The sequence below is a fragment of the Benincasa hispida genome, chromosome 12 (assembly GCF_009727055.1).
Source record: "Benincasa hispida cultivar B227 chromosome 12, ASM972705v1, whole genome shotgun sequence".
In the NCBI taxonomy this organism is placed as follows: Eukaryota; Viridiplantae; Streptophyta; class Magnoliopsida; order Cucurbitales; family Cucurbitaceae; genus Benincasa; species Benincasa hispida.
In genome coordinates this window covers 63,620,785-63,636,879 of record NC_052360.1, presented here as the reverse complement: position 1 = coordinate 63,636,879, position 16,095 = coordinate 63,620,785, and the positions used below count along the sequence as shown (strand labels likewise).

At 31.3% G+C, this 16,095-nt stretch overlaps 1 protein-coding gene and 1 long non-coding RNA gene across 2 annotated transcripts; one reads left to right on the top strand and one right to left on the bottom strand.

Moving 5' to 3' along the window:
* Nucleotides 1–10,309: 10,309 nt before the first annotated feature.
* LOC120068278 lies at nucleotides 10,310–13,921 on the top strand. The gene is made up of 3 exons (XR_005479142.1): nucleotides 10,310–10,902; nucleotides 12,062–12,316; nucleotides 13,784–13,921. It is a non-coding gene; the product is annotated as an uncharacterized LOC120068278 (long non-coding RNA).
* LOC120068277 (protein DETOXIFICATION 55) lies at nucleotides 13,462–15,591 on the bottom strand. Its single transcript, XM_039019996.1, has 2 exons — nucleotides 15,386–15,591; nucleotides 13,462–15,248 (listed from the first exon to the last, which is right to left on the bottom strand). Exons 1-2 carry the CDS (start codon nucleotides 15,428–15,430, stop codon nucleotides 13,761–13,763), a joined length of 1,533 nt encoding a protein of 510 aa, XP_038875924.1. The 5' UTR covers nucleotides 15,431–15,591; the 3' UTR covers nucleotides 13,462–13,760.
* Nucleotides 15,592–16,095: the final 504 nt, after the last annotated feature.

Here is a 16,095-nt window from a genome sequence, read left to right as displayed (position 1 = left end):
AACTTCAGGCTTCGACAACCACCTCTAATTACAATCTCCAGCGAAAATCGTCTTTGATGATCAACTTCGACGACTACCTTCGTCCCATTAACTCCAGGATTCGAAAACCACCTCCGATGACAAATTTCGACAACCAACTCCAATACCACCTTCATACGACCAACTTCAGGCTCCGACAACCACCTCCGACTACAAATTTCAACGAAAATCATCTTTGATAATAAACTTCGACAACCACTTTCGACTACTATAAGACTGATGACTATTAAAATATGTTATAGGGTTGTTGATAATATAAAAAATATTTTTTTCTACATTAAGTGCAATATTTATACCTAAAAATTTGTAAAAAAATATTTTTATTTAGTTGAATTCACATATTAAATAAGTGTTACGAATATTTAGACGAAAAGTATGTATGTGGTTGAAAAATATGTAAATATAACAAAAAAAAAATGAAAAATAATTTTTTAGAACATTTTTTTAGCAAGAATTAGTGAAAAAATAGAAATTTGTTCTCTGATGATACTCTAATTTTAGAGGAATTGAAAGCGAAATTGTCAAGATGATGATGAAGATTTAATTAAAAAAAGTTATGACATAGTAAAAATATAGAGTAAGAATAAAAGAAAAAGAAGAAGATGATAATGAAATTCATGGAGAAAAATTAGGAATAAAAAGTTTTGGTTTTTCATTTTATTTAATGATATTTCTATAAGAAATGTAATGGGTTAATTGTTGTTCATTAAAAAAAAAAGGAAAAAAAAAGAAAGAAATAAAGAAAGAAAAGTTTTAGAGATTAAAAGAAAAAAAATGCAATCTATATTTTATTCAAACAAAGATGTGTAAATTATTGGATACAAAAATTTCAAAACAAAAATAATAATCATAAAAGTATATTATTTAGAGTTTAAAAAACTCATTAAACATATGAACTCAACTATGCAACACAAACAATTCAGACACACTCCAAATACAGACATTCTATCTAAATTCTATACTCCAATCATCCCCTAGAGAAGATTGGAATAAATAAGAGAGAGAACTAAGATAGTGTCACCTTAATAAGATAAATAATAATAATAATAATAATAATAATAATAATAATAATAAAGGGAAAAATAAAAATAAAAACGATCTATATATAGTGTCACCTTGTTTGACTGTAAAATATTATATTCAATAAAAAAAAAAAAAGAATTTGAAACGATCTTTGCTTCTGCTCAAAGGATCTTTTCTGAAAATTTCCTTCAGTAGGACCATTTTTTCCTCCTGAGGGGCAAAACATGACATATCATTTCCTGTGGGGTTGCAAATAATGGACAAATTTCAAGCTGTCAAGTAAACAAAAAGATAATATTTTACTTTATAGTTTAGAATTTAAAACCTACGTCTATTTTGTTTGTATAGATGTTTAAACCTCTTTTGAATCAAATACTTTTTGCTTGAGATACTTCCATTTTTGTTGGCTGTCTACTACCCAATTACTATCCTTTGAATATTTTAGAAACCTTATTGGCAAAGAAATTTTGTGAGGAGCTCAAGGCGGGTATGACCTCAATGCCCATGCTAAAATTGGGAATATAAATCCCCTCATTCATATTCTTGATTGGCCTTTGTTGTGTATTGCTCTATGCATAACATCAACAAGTAAATCAAAATCAACCATTCCCCGTGGGTAGTTATCAAATAGGTCATTGTCATCTACCATCAGTATGTGGTCTTTATCCACATTCATCGAATCTTGTTCTAGGAGAAGAAAACTTTCCAAGAAATACAACTTTGCTATTTTTATCCGGTCACTTTCACATTTTACCTTGCTAATATTAAAACCTATGTTAAAGAACTTCATAGTCACAACTTTCATACCCTCATTTTTCTTATATTACCTCTACCTTTTATCTCACTTTTATCAGTGCTTGGCAATTCACCATAATTTAAATCAGGTATCAATGCAAACTCTCTTATATCAAATTTTAGTACCCGACTCCGTATGAAGAAATTTAATCGAGGTGATGACTTTGGTTTACACTATCTTTGTATTAGATGTAACTGTAGCTGGGAAGATTGGTTTGTGATAGAAAAATCAAGGAAATATCCAAAAATAGTTTCTCTAAATCTCTCTTATAACTTATTTAAATTTTCCTTGATTTTATCAATTATAGAAGTCTTTGTTTGCAAGTTTATTTTCAGTGGTTTGTTTCTTCTTGCATTATGCCTCAAATACAAACAATCCTAACATATTTGAAATAAACCATAAGCACAAGCGTAATAGTATACAACCAGTAAATACAGTTACAAAGTATTTAAGTAACAATACCTCACGTGTATCTACTTTATCGATTGTTTTTCTCTTTTGACCTTTTTTATTTTTCCTTTTCCCTTTTTGACCTAGTTATTACCTAATATTTACAACAAATAGTAAATATTTAAGTAACAATACCTTACATATATATCTATTATATAAATGATTACCTTTTTTCCTTTCTTTGCTTCATTCTTCTTGTCTGACCCTCCACTGGATGACCTTTTTTTTTTATAGTGTTATTTCGTCATGACTCTATAACTTTTCTTCTTCATTGTCTTTGCTTTCATCTTACATGTTTTCATATATCTCTTCAAGGTTCACTTTTTTCTTGTTCATCCTATTTCATTTTTCTTATTAATTATATTATGCAAATACTATAACAAGTACACTGAAATTAATCGATGAATCCATAAAACCTACATTATCATACCTTTAACTCGTCTACTTCTTGTTACTCTTGTTCTTCTATTACGTACTTTCTCCCTTTATTTTTTGCTTCAGTCCTCTTTTTGACACCCCAATCACAATTTAGATCGATAAGAACTTCAATCCTTAACATAAAGTCTTGAAACAAATAGTCATGGCCTTGCTCTATGTCCTTGTTGTTGTTGTTGTTTTTTTTTGTTTTGCTTAAACCTCCACTGTAGAAGCATCCCATTTTCGTTTGTTGCCCGTTGTTGGAGTTACACGTTTTATGTTTGATATCCCCCCCCCTCCCCCATTTTCTCCTTTGTCCCCAACTTTATATATATGATCAAAATTTGATGTTAAGAACTACTTAAAAATAAAACATACCTCGTCGTCACTGTTGAGAACTATTGGCCCTTTGGTTGCTTATTTTTTTCGACCAATTATTCCAGCTGCTCTTAATCTTTCACTGGCTCTGTTTCGTCCTTCAATTTTCTTTTTGTTTCATAACTTTAAATGTTTGATTAATCTTAAACATATAAACATAACTATAATGCACATTTGTTTAAAAATTCTAAGAAGACGATGACAATATTATATAAAATAAAATATAATGTTATTTCCCTAAAGATTTGAATCTAAATATTTAAAAATAAAATCAGATTATTATATTTTAAAAAGTAGTAGTTAAATCTTTATTTATTTCCAAAAGATAATGAAATATTTATATATTATATATAATCAGTTTTGTTCAGCATTTTGTTCATATTTTTAACCGACAACGAGAGTAAGACTAGATTGCAATGCATGGAGTATAAGAAAGTTTGGAAATTTTTTAGTTTTGTTTACCTGTTGAAAATGTTCTAATGATACAAATAATTGTAGTGGATGCGAGACTTGACCTTCCTCTCTCACTCGAATCAATAAAGAAGTGGCTTCAATGTCAAAACCAGTTGCAGGTTAAGACTCATTATTTCAGAAGGATTGATGGAATAACAGACATATTCGGGAAGGGACAAGAGTCAATACTAGTGGAGAAGGTCTTTCTGTACACACATTGATGGTTTTGAGGCTTAACAATTTTTGGGCAACAGAAGCATATCTTTATTTTCCTGTGATGAAGTTGTTTTTAAGGACCAAGAGCACTTTGTTTCTTCCCTTAAAGCTATTTTGGGGGCACTGTAAGCCTTTTGAAATCTTTAATTTGATTTTGTTGGTAGTAGATTTGGTTGGGTTTTTGGTTTAAATGAATGTGTTGTTTAGGATGCTAATAAGTTGTTGTAAGTTTAGATTAGACATTTGTTAGAATGCATTGTTTATCGTGATAGCTGGTTAGGTAGAGTGTATTTGTCGTTTTAAAATGGTTTTGAAACCCTTAATCTTTAGAATTTCGAACATTATGCATGTGGGCTGGCTTGGGGACAATTTTGACAATTGCTATTTATTATTTTTAATATTATAATATGTTTTGCCATTTTCACATTTTAAAATTCTTTTTGCTATTTTTTTTTTTAAAAAATTGAAATTTAACTATTTATCTGGTCAGCCCAAAAGAAAATAAATTTTAAAATGAGGACAATGTTGATAATTTCTGCAAAAATCCTAAACCTTAGTGACACGATGAGGACACCGCCATTGGGCCTAATGGGCTCAAATAAGTTTTTTTTTTACCCTAAATCCAATTCAAAGGTGAATTTGCATTTTGATGAAAAATGAATTAATAGGGAGCATCTTTCTAATTCTAAGTTTGGATTTTGATTCCAGTTTGGATTTGAAACTTTTGCATCAAGATTTTTCGGTTAGAGTTTACCACACTCAAAAAATTGGGAGAAGGAAGCTTCACTTTTATCACCATAAACTTGAGGTCGAGTTTCTTTTTTTTAAGTTGGGATAATTGATAAAGAGAATTAGAATAGAATTAGTATATTTTAATTCATATTTGTTTAGTTGATAATTTAGATTACTTAATGTTTAATTGGTTATATCTATACTTACTTGAAAGATTATAAATAGCCACTTTAGGGTTTGTAATATGGAGTTGTTAGATATCAATTTTAATATAGAACTTGTAGTCTTGATAGTTTCTCTCATCTTGGGATGGACTTCCCTTGTTTGACCATGGATTTAGCTTAAATACCTCAACTCACTCACTGCATAAAAAATCCGAAGACTATTTTCCCCCCCTAAAAATAGAGTTTGAAACCAATAATTTAAAATGACCCTACTTGACAATAAAAGCCGGCAAAATTTTTGACTTGAACGATAAAAGCTTTCAACGGTTAAAATGAAACATTTTACCATTAATGAATATATAATTTAAGCCAACTCTATGGATGAAGGAGTAATTTTGGTAATTTAACCTTTATTTTATTCAAAAGTCAATTTTGGCGACTAAAGTGAGGTTTAATTATTCTTTTTCATTCATTAATTAAGGCTCTTAATTTGCTCCTCTAATCAATTGCCACTGGCATTTTTAAATCCGGTGGGTGAAATATAGGGGAAAATTGAGTGAGTGAAGTGAGAGAACAAAATTTCTATGGTTACTACACCCATAAATTTGTTCTTCTAATTTTAAGCGTTCATTTTTGTCATAATGCCATTAAATGTGTGTTAAAAGAGTTTTCGTTATATATAAACTATAAGCTAAAAGTTTTCAAACATATACCAAAATAGAATTGTGAATAGAAATATATGAACCAATTTATATTTGAACTATTGGTATTGCGATATTTCTTTTAATATTTTAAGGTCGACATATTATTAGATATTTTATTTCATAGATCCCTCACAATTGTTAAATAATTATATGAAAATGGTAACGCAAAATTTTTACAATTGTGAGCCATGAGGTGGGGGATCGAAAAACTTCTAACTTTGAGATCAACTGTACAAGCTTTACGTGAGTTGAGGTATACTTGTTTTGATTACTAAGTTTGAGTTCTTAAAATTTATATTATTATTTTTTTATTATAATAATTACCATGATGAGAGATTGAATCTCCAATAACTAAAGAGAAAGTACAAGTCAATACCACGAGAAAAAAAATTATGTTAATTATAATTATATTATACGTTTAAAATTTTCACTTTGTTGCTCACTCTTTAAGGCGTGTCTATTTGGTCTAATATGGCAACTTGGCGAACTTCCATGATATATATATATATGTATATTTTAAAAAATTAAAATTATTCTTTTTCAAGCGTTAAATGGAATAAAAACGCGATGAACCTATTTACCAACATTTCTCATTTAATTTAAATATATTTTTTGTTTTTTTCTTAATATAATTTTCACTTTTAAAGTTTTTTTTTTCCATTTTAAAATTTGATTAAGAATTTATGAAAAATTTGTTTTTCTTGATGGTTTAATACATTCATGTATGATTTAATCGTTCATCGGACAAAAAAACAATTTAAACATATTATTATAACTTTTTAGTTACAATAGGGGTACCACATACTTCGTGATCACTAAGATATCAATATGTCAGTTTAGCTATGTCTGCTTTGGTTATTACTCATGATCGCTAAGATTTCCGTATACTAAGCGGTCTATGGTTTGAATACTCCTACTCTATTATCTATTGTACTAATTTTTAATTTCTTTTCAAAAAAATGGTTAAAGCTTACTAATAGAAAACTTTAAATTTATTGACCAAAACTAAATTATGATCAAGGATAAAAATGTCTGTTAATACATTGATATATCTATCAATCGGAGCATGGATATCGATATTAAAGACTAATTGATATCTTTAATATCTTCTATCAATATAAATAAAACATTGTAAAAAAATTTGTCTATTATCTTAGTCTAAAAACATACCCTAATAACAAGATAATTTTACTTTTCAAAAAGTGATGGTCCCATCATCATCATATTTCATAGGGAAAAATGGGCATTTATGGTGGTATTTGATGAACCATAACAAGGGAAATTTTTTACACCCTATTACTTTAAATGTGCAATTATCACATGAATATTTATGAACTATTTGATCATATTTAATTTGTTTTTTCAATACAATAATTATAAAGGTAGAGATCCAATCATCAACATTTGAAATAATAATTGATGTTTTGACGGTACTTATAAATTATTTTATATTCTTGCTTGTATTTTTTTTTTTTAAATACAAACCTGTTTTATTTTTCTTCTAAATAAAAAAAGAATAAAGAGACTAACCAAAATTTTTTGAACTGATGCTAAGACTCGACTCGATAAGTTTTAATGTATTATATTTTTAGATACAACCCTTATAGATAAATAAAATAGAAAAAAAAGTGTGTATGTATACCTAGTTAAGGTATACATGTTCGACCAAAAATTTGAAGATTGGACGTCTCATCTTATCGTTAAACTTTAAAAAAATAAAAATATATAACACAAAATTTTTCGAAGAATAACATTTATTTTACCCAAAAAGTTAGAAATTCGATTTCTATTTTTCATATTCAACTAAAAAAAAGAAAGAAAGAAAGAAAATGTAATTTATGCCCACCCTAGGTTACAGAAATTATTCTTAATAAAAGTGCTTTCCACTTTACCCTTCAATTATTAATCTCACTCCACATTTATTAAGTTGACTCAAATTGTTTATTTCTTATTTTACTCAATTCTTATATGGTAAATAATATATAAACTTTTTTTTTTTTTTTTTTTGATAAAAGGTAAATAATATTGTTAATTAATATGGAAACAAAATTTCAACTTTTTCCTATTCCTTATACCCATTTTCAGTTTTATTTGTATACTTTTAAATTAAATTATTGCTTTTCTATGGTTACAGATATGGGTGATAAAAAAAACTCGATCGATAAAAGAACCTGGTCAATTTAATCCAACTCCTATCGTTTAAGTTAGGTTATTAACTTATTTAGTTTGAAATAGGTGAAGTAAATGAAATTTTAGGGTTTGAATTGGACCATGGGTTCATTAAAAATAATCGAAACCAACCTAAAAGTAATACAAATGGAAATTAAATTGCTAAACTTAAAGAAAGTATTTTTTTTCTTTTATAAATTCACATTTTACTTTGTTTAAAATAAAAGTTCTAATAAATAAACAAAGTAATCCGAACCAACCCGATCTAACTCGATGTTTCATGGTTAGGTTGGGTGGATTCGTTATTTGATAAAGGTTGTTTGGGTTAAATAAACTTACAACTTGAATAGTTGAGTTGGGTCTAAAAGTGTTTCAACCTAACCCAACACTCAACACCCCTAATTTACGAATTTTGATTTTTCATTATTTTGCACCTCACTTTTTTATAGTTTGTGTTATGGATAATTTTGGATCGAGAGGCAAAATTGTCCCAAGAAGTTCGTGAGCTATTAAACCACTCCAAGAAGTATAGTTACAACCTTAAAAAAAAAAAACACATAAAGTCCAAGGCTGGGCCAATGAATCAACCAAGGAACTATCTTTTTTACATCACCTAGACCAAGGAAAGAGGCCGAGCCGAGCACAATGAAACAGACAAAAGTTATCCCGCTTGCTCTACTCGGTCCAAAAACCCTAAAAAACCTCATAATCCTGTGAGGATTAGAGCATGAGAACTTATAGATAGACTATGGAGGCTCGGTAAGTGAAATCTTGATGTTTAACGTAATATTTTTTTCTCTTTGATTCGTGATTAATTTGAGTATCGGAGTGAACCCGACATTCAAATGTGTAATTTAACTTTTTTTTTTTTTTGGTAGGATTTTCGTTCTCTTTGTACAAATAAATTTACTGTGCTGACCAGTCGAAATTTCAGCATCAAAACTTTTCATTGTTAGATTACTAATTTTGTTTGTCATTTTGTTTTTTAAATCTATTTATTTGGATTTTTCTATTAATTTCATTCATCGTTTTCTCCATAAAATGTTGCATACTTTATGTTTCATTGCACTGTACACAAAGTTACTTGTATACATACATTTGCCACTTTTCAACAATATGCTCTTCATATATACACTAGACATTAGTATCTAATTCAATTATGTAATCATATATATTTCATATATACTTATACAGATTAATTAATATGCCTTCATATATTACTCATGCACACTTCATAAATTAATTTTCCTTTTTTAAGGCATAACCATGAGGGAGATAACCATTTAAAAAAAAAAAGAAAATCAAACATTGAGAATTGTTTAATAACTTTCCCGTTCCTTGTTTCCTATTTCTTATTTTTTAGGAATTCGAAACTGGAGTATGGTAATTATTTATTTTCTTATTTCTTGAAAAAAAAAAAATAGGAACATAAACTTGTTTGATAAGTATTTCTCGTTTCTTATATATATATTTTTCCTATTAGTTTTCCCTTATTTCATAGTTTATATAATTTAGAAATATAGTATGAATTATCATGTAACATGCATTGAAATGTATAAGGAACAATTCAGATGTTTACATTATCTAATACAAATATTTTGTTTTGTTTTTTTTTTTTTTTTAAGTATGGGGTAGTATTAATAATAATAACACGATTATTTCTATCTTTCAAATGTTGATCAAATTTGATCTGGAAAACTATTTCTCACTCGAATCATTCGTTTAAAATAATGTCGATTCATCCAACTCAATTATATTATTGTGTAAATGTTGTGGTTGAAAAATATTCAAGTGAAGATAAATGAATGTTTTGAAGAACATTTATATATTATAAAATTCTAACCAGTTTTTACAATGTACTAAAATTAAAATTAAAAATAAAAATAATACCTAAACACACATATTGAAAAATTTAAAATTTAAAATTCAAAATTCAAACAATATTTAAATATGCATATTTACAATTTTAAATTTTAAAATTAAATCTAAATATGGGAAAATTTAAAATTTAAAATTCAAAATTAAACTACTATATAAATATAGCAAATTACAAATAAAGAAATAAAACTTTGACTCAAATGGGTCTCAATCCCATGACCTATTAAACTACATCCACTTGTAGATGCACCTTCAAAATCAACGTAGAAATGATCGTTTGTGATATTTAATAAAAACTAAAATATATAAAATAGAAACAAAACAAAGGGAAACTATTTTTTATGGTTACTCAAATTTGACCTGTTTTATAAAAACGTTTTTTAAAATTTAGTAATAAGAAATAAGAACAATTATCAGATAAGTGAGTTTTTTAAAAAATATAAAACATAAAAAGGAAACAGGAATATTATTAAAGGAGCCTAAAAATCTACGTAAGAAATGGAATGAATTGCCTTATTATATATATATATTTTAATATGTCAGATTAGTAAAGGAGCCTAAAAATCCACCTAAGAAATGGAATGAATTGCCTTATTATATACATATATTTTAATATGTCAGCTTAGACATGAGGGTTTATATGTAATTGAGACGAAACTTTTGCGATAAAAAAGCAAGACATGGGTATGTGGATATTTGTGTAACTTCTAGAAATTATGGACAAAAACGAAAATGAATCCATTATATACACCATTGAAAACCCTTGAATATTGGGCCAATTTAAGTGGGCTAGCCTTTGCATTTTGGATCCAAGTAATTACTGGGCTTATAGGCCCAATTAGCACACGTGGCCCAAAGAAATTACGTTTTTCCTAGGCAAAAATAACCGCCAAGAAGTTGAACAGATCCCGCCGGCTCGCGAACTTCGATCGTCTTCAAATTAAAACTGAAGTTGATTTTTTATTAATTTTTCCCTTTTTCTTGTCTCAGATGTCAAAATCACTTCGAAAAAGATTCTTTAATTCCACATCAATGGCGAGCGATAATCATAGCTTGCTATGAAAACGATTTGTGTAGTGGATGTCTGTCATGTGTTTTGCGGAATTTTCTCAACAAGCTTTGATTAACAATGGCGAATTCGGTCGGGACAATTTGAAATTCAAGATTGCTGTTGCCAATGGAGTTAAATTACTATGTTAATCCATCGAAATCGAGAAAGTTGGGGAACAATCGTGTTGTTGGTGCTGCAATATAGGTACTCTAGGACTAGGCCTGCTTTATTATCCTTAGCATGCTGGATCATGTCCGCCATGGAAGCTACACGAACGAACTTTGTGACCTTTATCTTCTTGCAATGTCCCATATCTGGTGGATTTTTCCCGGCATCTCGTCAAGGAGTCTAATTCTTCGTCAATGGGAGTTGAAAAGCGAACAGCTTTATAGTTTGCGATTGAGGAACATCCACTGTGAGATGAGATGACTGGTAAATTTAAATTTATTCTATATAGGCGCTAGAGAAAATTTCTAATCGATTTTGTCATTTTTCTCTGTTAGTAAATTATTTTATTAATCAGGAAATTTCACTTTTCCCACGATGTAATTGTGAGTTTGGCAGCCAATTTCTTGAGTTTTCCTCGCTCCTACTGAAGCTGTTGTTTCGAATTAGAAAAGAAAATTCGTTCTTATCGTTATGGAGATTCTATATCACTTATTCCCCTGCATGACAGTCGTTTTCAGGTCGTTTCATTTCTATATCATCGTCGTCGTGGAAATGGAGTTTGATTGGTAATGTAGAATCTTGCTTTGGTGGTCCATGTTGTAAAGTATGCGCGCCACTACTGTTGCACGCTAGGTGTTTGATGTAATGTCTCTGCATAATTTGGTTACCCCCTGCATAGTTTTTTTCCCCCTCTCTCTCTCTCCTTTCATACCACGAAAAGTCTCAGCTAATCATTTCTAGGCATAAGATTGAATTATCTCTAGACTGGCCGGATGGTAATCTGATTTATAGGTCATAGGTTCAAATCTCAAACATGGTTTGAATTACAATACTCTTAAAGCCAATATTATATCTAGTCTGCATCTTAAAATGTATTGGTTCTATATGATATTCATAATGATTTCGTTTTTGGTTTTATGTTCTTGAAATTTATGCTTCCTATTACTATGATTTTTCACATGAGAAGCACTTTAATTCTTAGTCAAATTCTAAAAACAAGTTTTTGAAAACTTTGTATATATATATATAACTTGAATTGGTTTTTGAAAATGTTGGTAGAAACTAGATAACAAAACAATAAACTTTTAGGGATAGTAGTGTTTATCACCTCAATTTTTAAAAATAAAAGACAAAAAATAAAAATATGGAGTCTTAAAAATTTAGGATCTAAGAGTCAAAATCAGATCTAAATTTTACTTTTTGTTACATACCATCTTTATCTTAACCACCGCCCATTTGCACCCCATGGGGAGGTAAGCTGATTTGCGCAACTTTTTGAATTCTGTTTGGATATTTATTGCGAAGAGAAATCAGCGTCTTAGTCCTTTAATGATGAAAAGTTATTTCTTATTATTAAATGAAACTGTTAGTCAAGCTTGCTTTCTGTTGGCTGAAATGTTGGACTAAAACTCCGTTGGCGTAGGTTCATTCCCTGGAAATTAGTTGAAGGGTCAGCAATCAAAGGACATAAAAAGGAAGTGATCTTGAACGACAATTCATTAAACTAAGTCTAAAGAGTCTGCAGAAGAGGCATAAAGCCATGCTGTTCTCTAATTGTTTGACATTATTTTGCTGCCTTCCTTGCACACAGGGAAGGAAGCTGGATTCAACTTTTAATTACTTCTTCCCGTTTGAGTTTGAAACAAGAAGAACGCTGTACCTCAGAAATGGATGACGGGTAAGACAATCAGATTTATACAGCTTCTTTGCCTCCCAGACATGCACAAAGGCCTTAAATTTAGCTAAGCCTTTTATTTTTCTTTCTTAATGGAGTACCCAACCCCAAGACAGGAGCATGTATCAGAGGTTTGTATGATTTAGGTGCTGCTTCAGAATAATGATATATAGCTGTTTTAGACTTTTGAAAACAATATTTTACTGTTTACTACAGTAAACCAGGTTGGATTCTAAGCTTCCATACTCGTTTCCAGTTGAGTTGATCTGAAAGATGCTTAACTTGAGAAGTTCTTTGAACAGACAGAATAAGAATACGTTAATAGCAACAGGATTGATATTAAGTACAGCTTTACAAAACAATTTTGAATGATTATTATGTAGAGTGAATAAAGTCAATGTAAAAGATAAAGGACTCCAACCCATGATGGCCACCTACTTAGGAAAAACTATTCTACTAATTTCTTTGGCAGCTGATCGAGACTAGTAGAGGTGTGGGTTAGTAGGGACAAAAGATTGTTATATAGAAAATATCCCAATGTTATTGTTGGAATATCAACTTAGACGTTCCATGTTCGAAGCTTTGGGAAAGTCTTGATGTTTCAAGAGTTTGGGCCTTGGGACAGGAGAGCCACAAACTTTTTAAAAGAAGAATTATATTAGAAATTGGAGAGCTGTAAATCCACTTCTATATGGTTCAATTTTGGACCACTTTTGGTTTGATATCTTGGTTCAACATTGCTTTGTACCATAAAGAAAGAAGAATCAAGCTAGTGTGATGTGGTATATACCAGATTCTAAGTTACATCACATGTCGAAGTTATCAGTTATTATCATAAGCTGAAACAAGTTGATAGGAATATTTCTCTACGTCATTATGTGTAAAAAAGGTATTCTCAGAAGAAGGAAAAAGAAAACCCCCATAAATTTGGCTGCTCCGCCACCATAACTGTGAAGATCTAGCTTTGGAAATGACTATAATGTCCAACATTGTATATAGTTGAAGAATATGATAGTCGTATTGTTAAAGGATTGTTTATGAGCCATGCATTTGCATGTACGAAATACACTGTGGCGTAGCGCACGTTTCATTTGTTGTCTTAATGGTCATACACACCACACCACACATGGCTGGTCTATTACTGTGCTTCCCATATGCCTCTTCCATTTTTTTTTCGTTATATAATTTCTGATCATTCGAAAGGGAAATTTCATCCATTGATATGACACCAAATTCTACACCAAAAAGAAGGGGAAAAAACCAAAAGAAAACAAAAATCACTATCTAAATATATTACAAACATATCCCAATTCCAATTATCCCCAATTTACCTAATAAATCAAACAAAATAATAGGCTTTGAAGAGAAATGGAGATAATTATAATATATAGTATACCTTCCTATTAAATCCTAGTCATACTTATATTATACAAAATTAAATCGAAGTTTATGTATCTTGTTTTTGAACAGGTGATTCTTTGAGAAATTCAGAACCTTCCTCACGTATGGCTGTGTGGATTGCATGTGCAAAGACGTTATTGGTGTTTTTGCCTACCAAGTCTTCGGCTTTGATCGACTCCATTTCCCAATCTGTATTGAAGACCACAATTAAGATTGAGACCACACATGCCATCTGAGCTGCCAAAAGCCCGTAGCAAAGACCCACAAACCCAAACTTCCAAACAAACGCCGACAAGACGGCCACCGGCGCCCCCACCATGTAAAATGAACAGAAGTTTATTCCTGCTCCGATCCCCGGCCTTGCACTTCCCCTCAGAATACCGCAGCTTGTTGTTTGTGGGCAGTTTGCTAGCTCGCACAGCCCAATTATGGGCAGAACCGCCATTGTCAGCTCTAGAATTTCCTCATCTTTTGTGAAAACTCTTCCCCATGTCCTTCTGCCAATAGTGGTCAATGAGAGCCCCATCAATGAGCCCACCAAGGCCAATCCAATCGCCACCACAGCCGCCAGTCGGGCCTTTTTAGGCCGGCCAGCGCCGAGCTCATGACCAACTCTGGTCGAGACAGCAGCGCTGAGAGCCATTGGTAATGTGTACATTAGCGAAGTTGTTTGGATTACAATGCCTGAAGTAGCAAGTGCAATCCGCGGGTTATAGAGGTAGCCAGTGAGAATGGTCATGAACTCATACCACCACCATTCCAAGCAAACTCCAAGACAGCTAGGAACAGCCAACTTGATCAGCATTCCCCATTCCTCCCCGACCGTGGTGGCACTAACGGCGGTACTGCTTTTCAGTGGCACAAACAGATTAGCCTCCTTGGAAGAGGAGGAAGAAAAGGTAGTACGAGTGCAGAAGATCAAATAGAGTAAAAGGAAGAAAAGGGTATTGAAATTAGCTATAAAATTGGAGATAGCAATCCCACGGATTCCAAGATCAAGGGGAAAAGTCAAGAAAATAGTGATGGGAACATGTAGGAGAATAGCCAACAAATTGCACCACATAACAAGCCACGTGGTGCCTTTGTTTCTAAGGTAAATACGCAAAGGGTGTAGAAGACAATTCAATACCAAATCAGGGACTGCAAAACGGCAATAAGCAGCTGCAATTCTAGTGATTTCTGGGTTTTGGTGTAGAACCAACATGAGAGGCTCCAAATTTAGCCAAAGAAACCCAATGGGAATAGTAGCAAAAAGCAAAATAAGAACCGTTCTTTGCAAAGTGAGAAACGCAATGGAAGAATTATGAGAACCAAAAGCCTGACTACAAAGTGGCTCCATGCCCATAGCCAAGCCTGAAAGAACCGAATAGCCAGTGATATTAGTGAAACCAATGGCCAAAGAACCAGCAGCAAGATGGAGAGTTCCAAGTCTGCCCATGCAAATAACAGAGATCATATTTTTGAGATAACCGACTAAGCCCATTGCCAAAACAGGGAAACCAATGTCAGCCATTTGCTCCAGCTCTTCAAGGACCTTCAAAAAAGGAGAGGAGATACTCGATCAAGTTAGCAAAACAGGTATGCAATTAATAATATATAGTGCTATTATGTTATATTATTTCTCTGCAATGTTTATTATTATTATTATTATTTTCCTTTAAGAATTCGTACCTCTGGCATTGTCGGGTACTTTTGGGACTTCTCTTCTGCAAGCATATTTTTTTCTTTCCTTTGCCCCTTGCTGTTTCTTTTTTCCCCTGTGGCTTAGGAAAGAGAGAAAGAGAGAGAAAGAAGGGAGAAAGCAAAGTGAGTGTTTTGGGCATGCAAGAAAAGATTTTAATTTATAGAAGATGGGAATTGGACCAATTGGTGGGGGTCTCTTTTATATGCATCTATGTGACACATTCTCTCTCTTTGAAAATGCATAAAGGCCCTTCTTTAGTCTTGCCTACACCCCCATTAAAAGTTTCATGATTTCAAATACTAGAGAATATTACTCAAACGTTTCATTTTATGCTTTTTCTTTTTCATATGAACCAAACTTGATTTTTTCGGGCGGAAAAACTGTGACCTCTCTATAATTTCATGATTGTATGATATTGTCTACTTTTGAGCATTAATTTTCATGACGGTGAGATTTACACCCATGGATATTGTTGTTTTTATTTATCAATGATCCTCATTTCTTAACTAATGTGAGAATCTAGTTGCACCCTAATCATTAGGAAGAATGGAGACTAGTTGTGTATGCCTTGTTTGTATTTTTTTGACAATGGGTGGGGTGAAGGACGAACTTCTGACTTCAGGGTTGATAATATTAGCACTATACCAGTTAATCTATATTCATTTGGTGTGTATCTTGTTTGTTGTTTTTATTTATC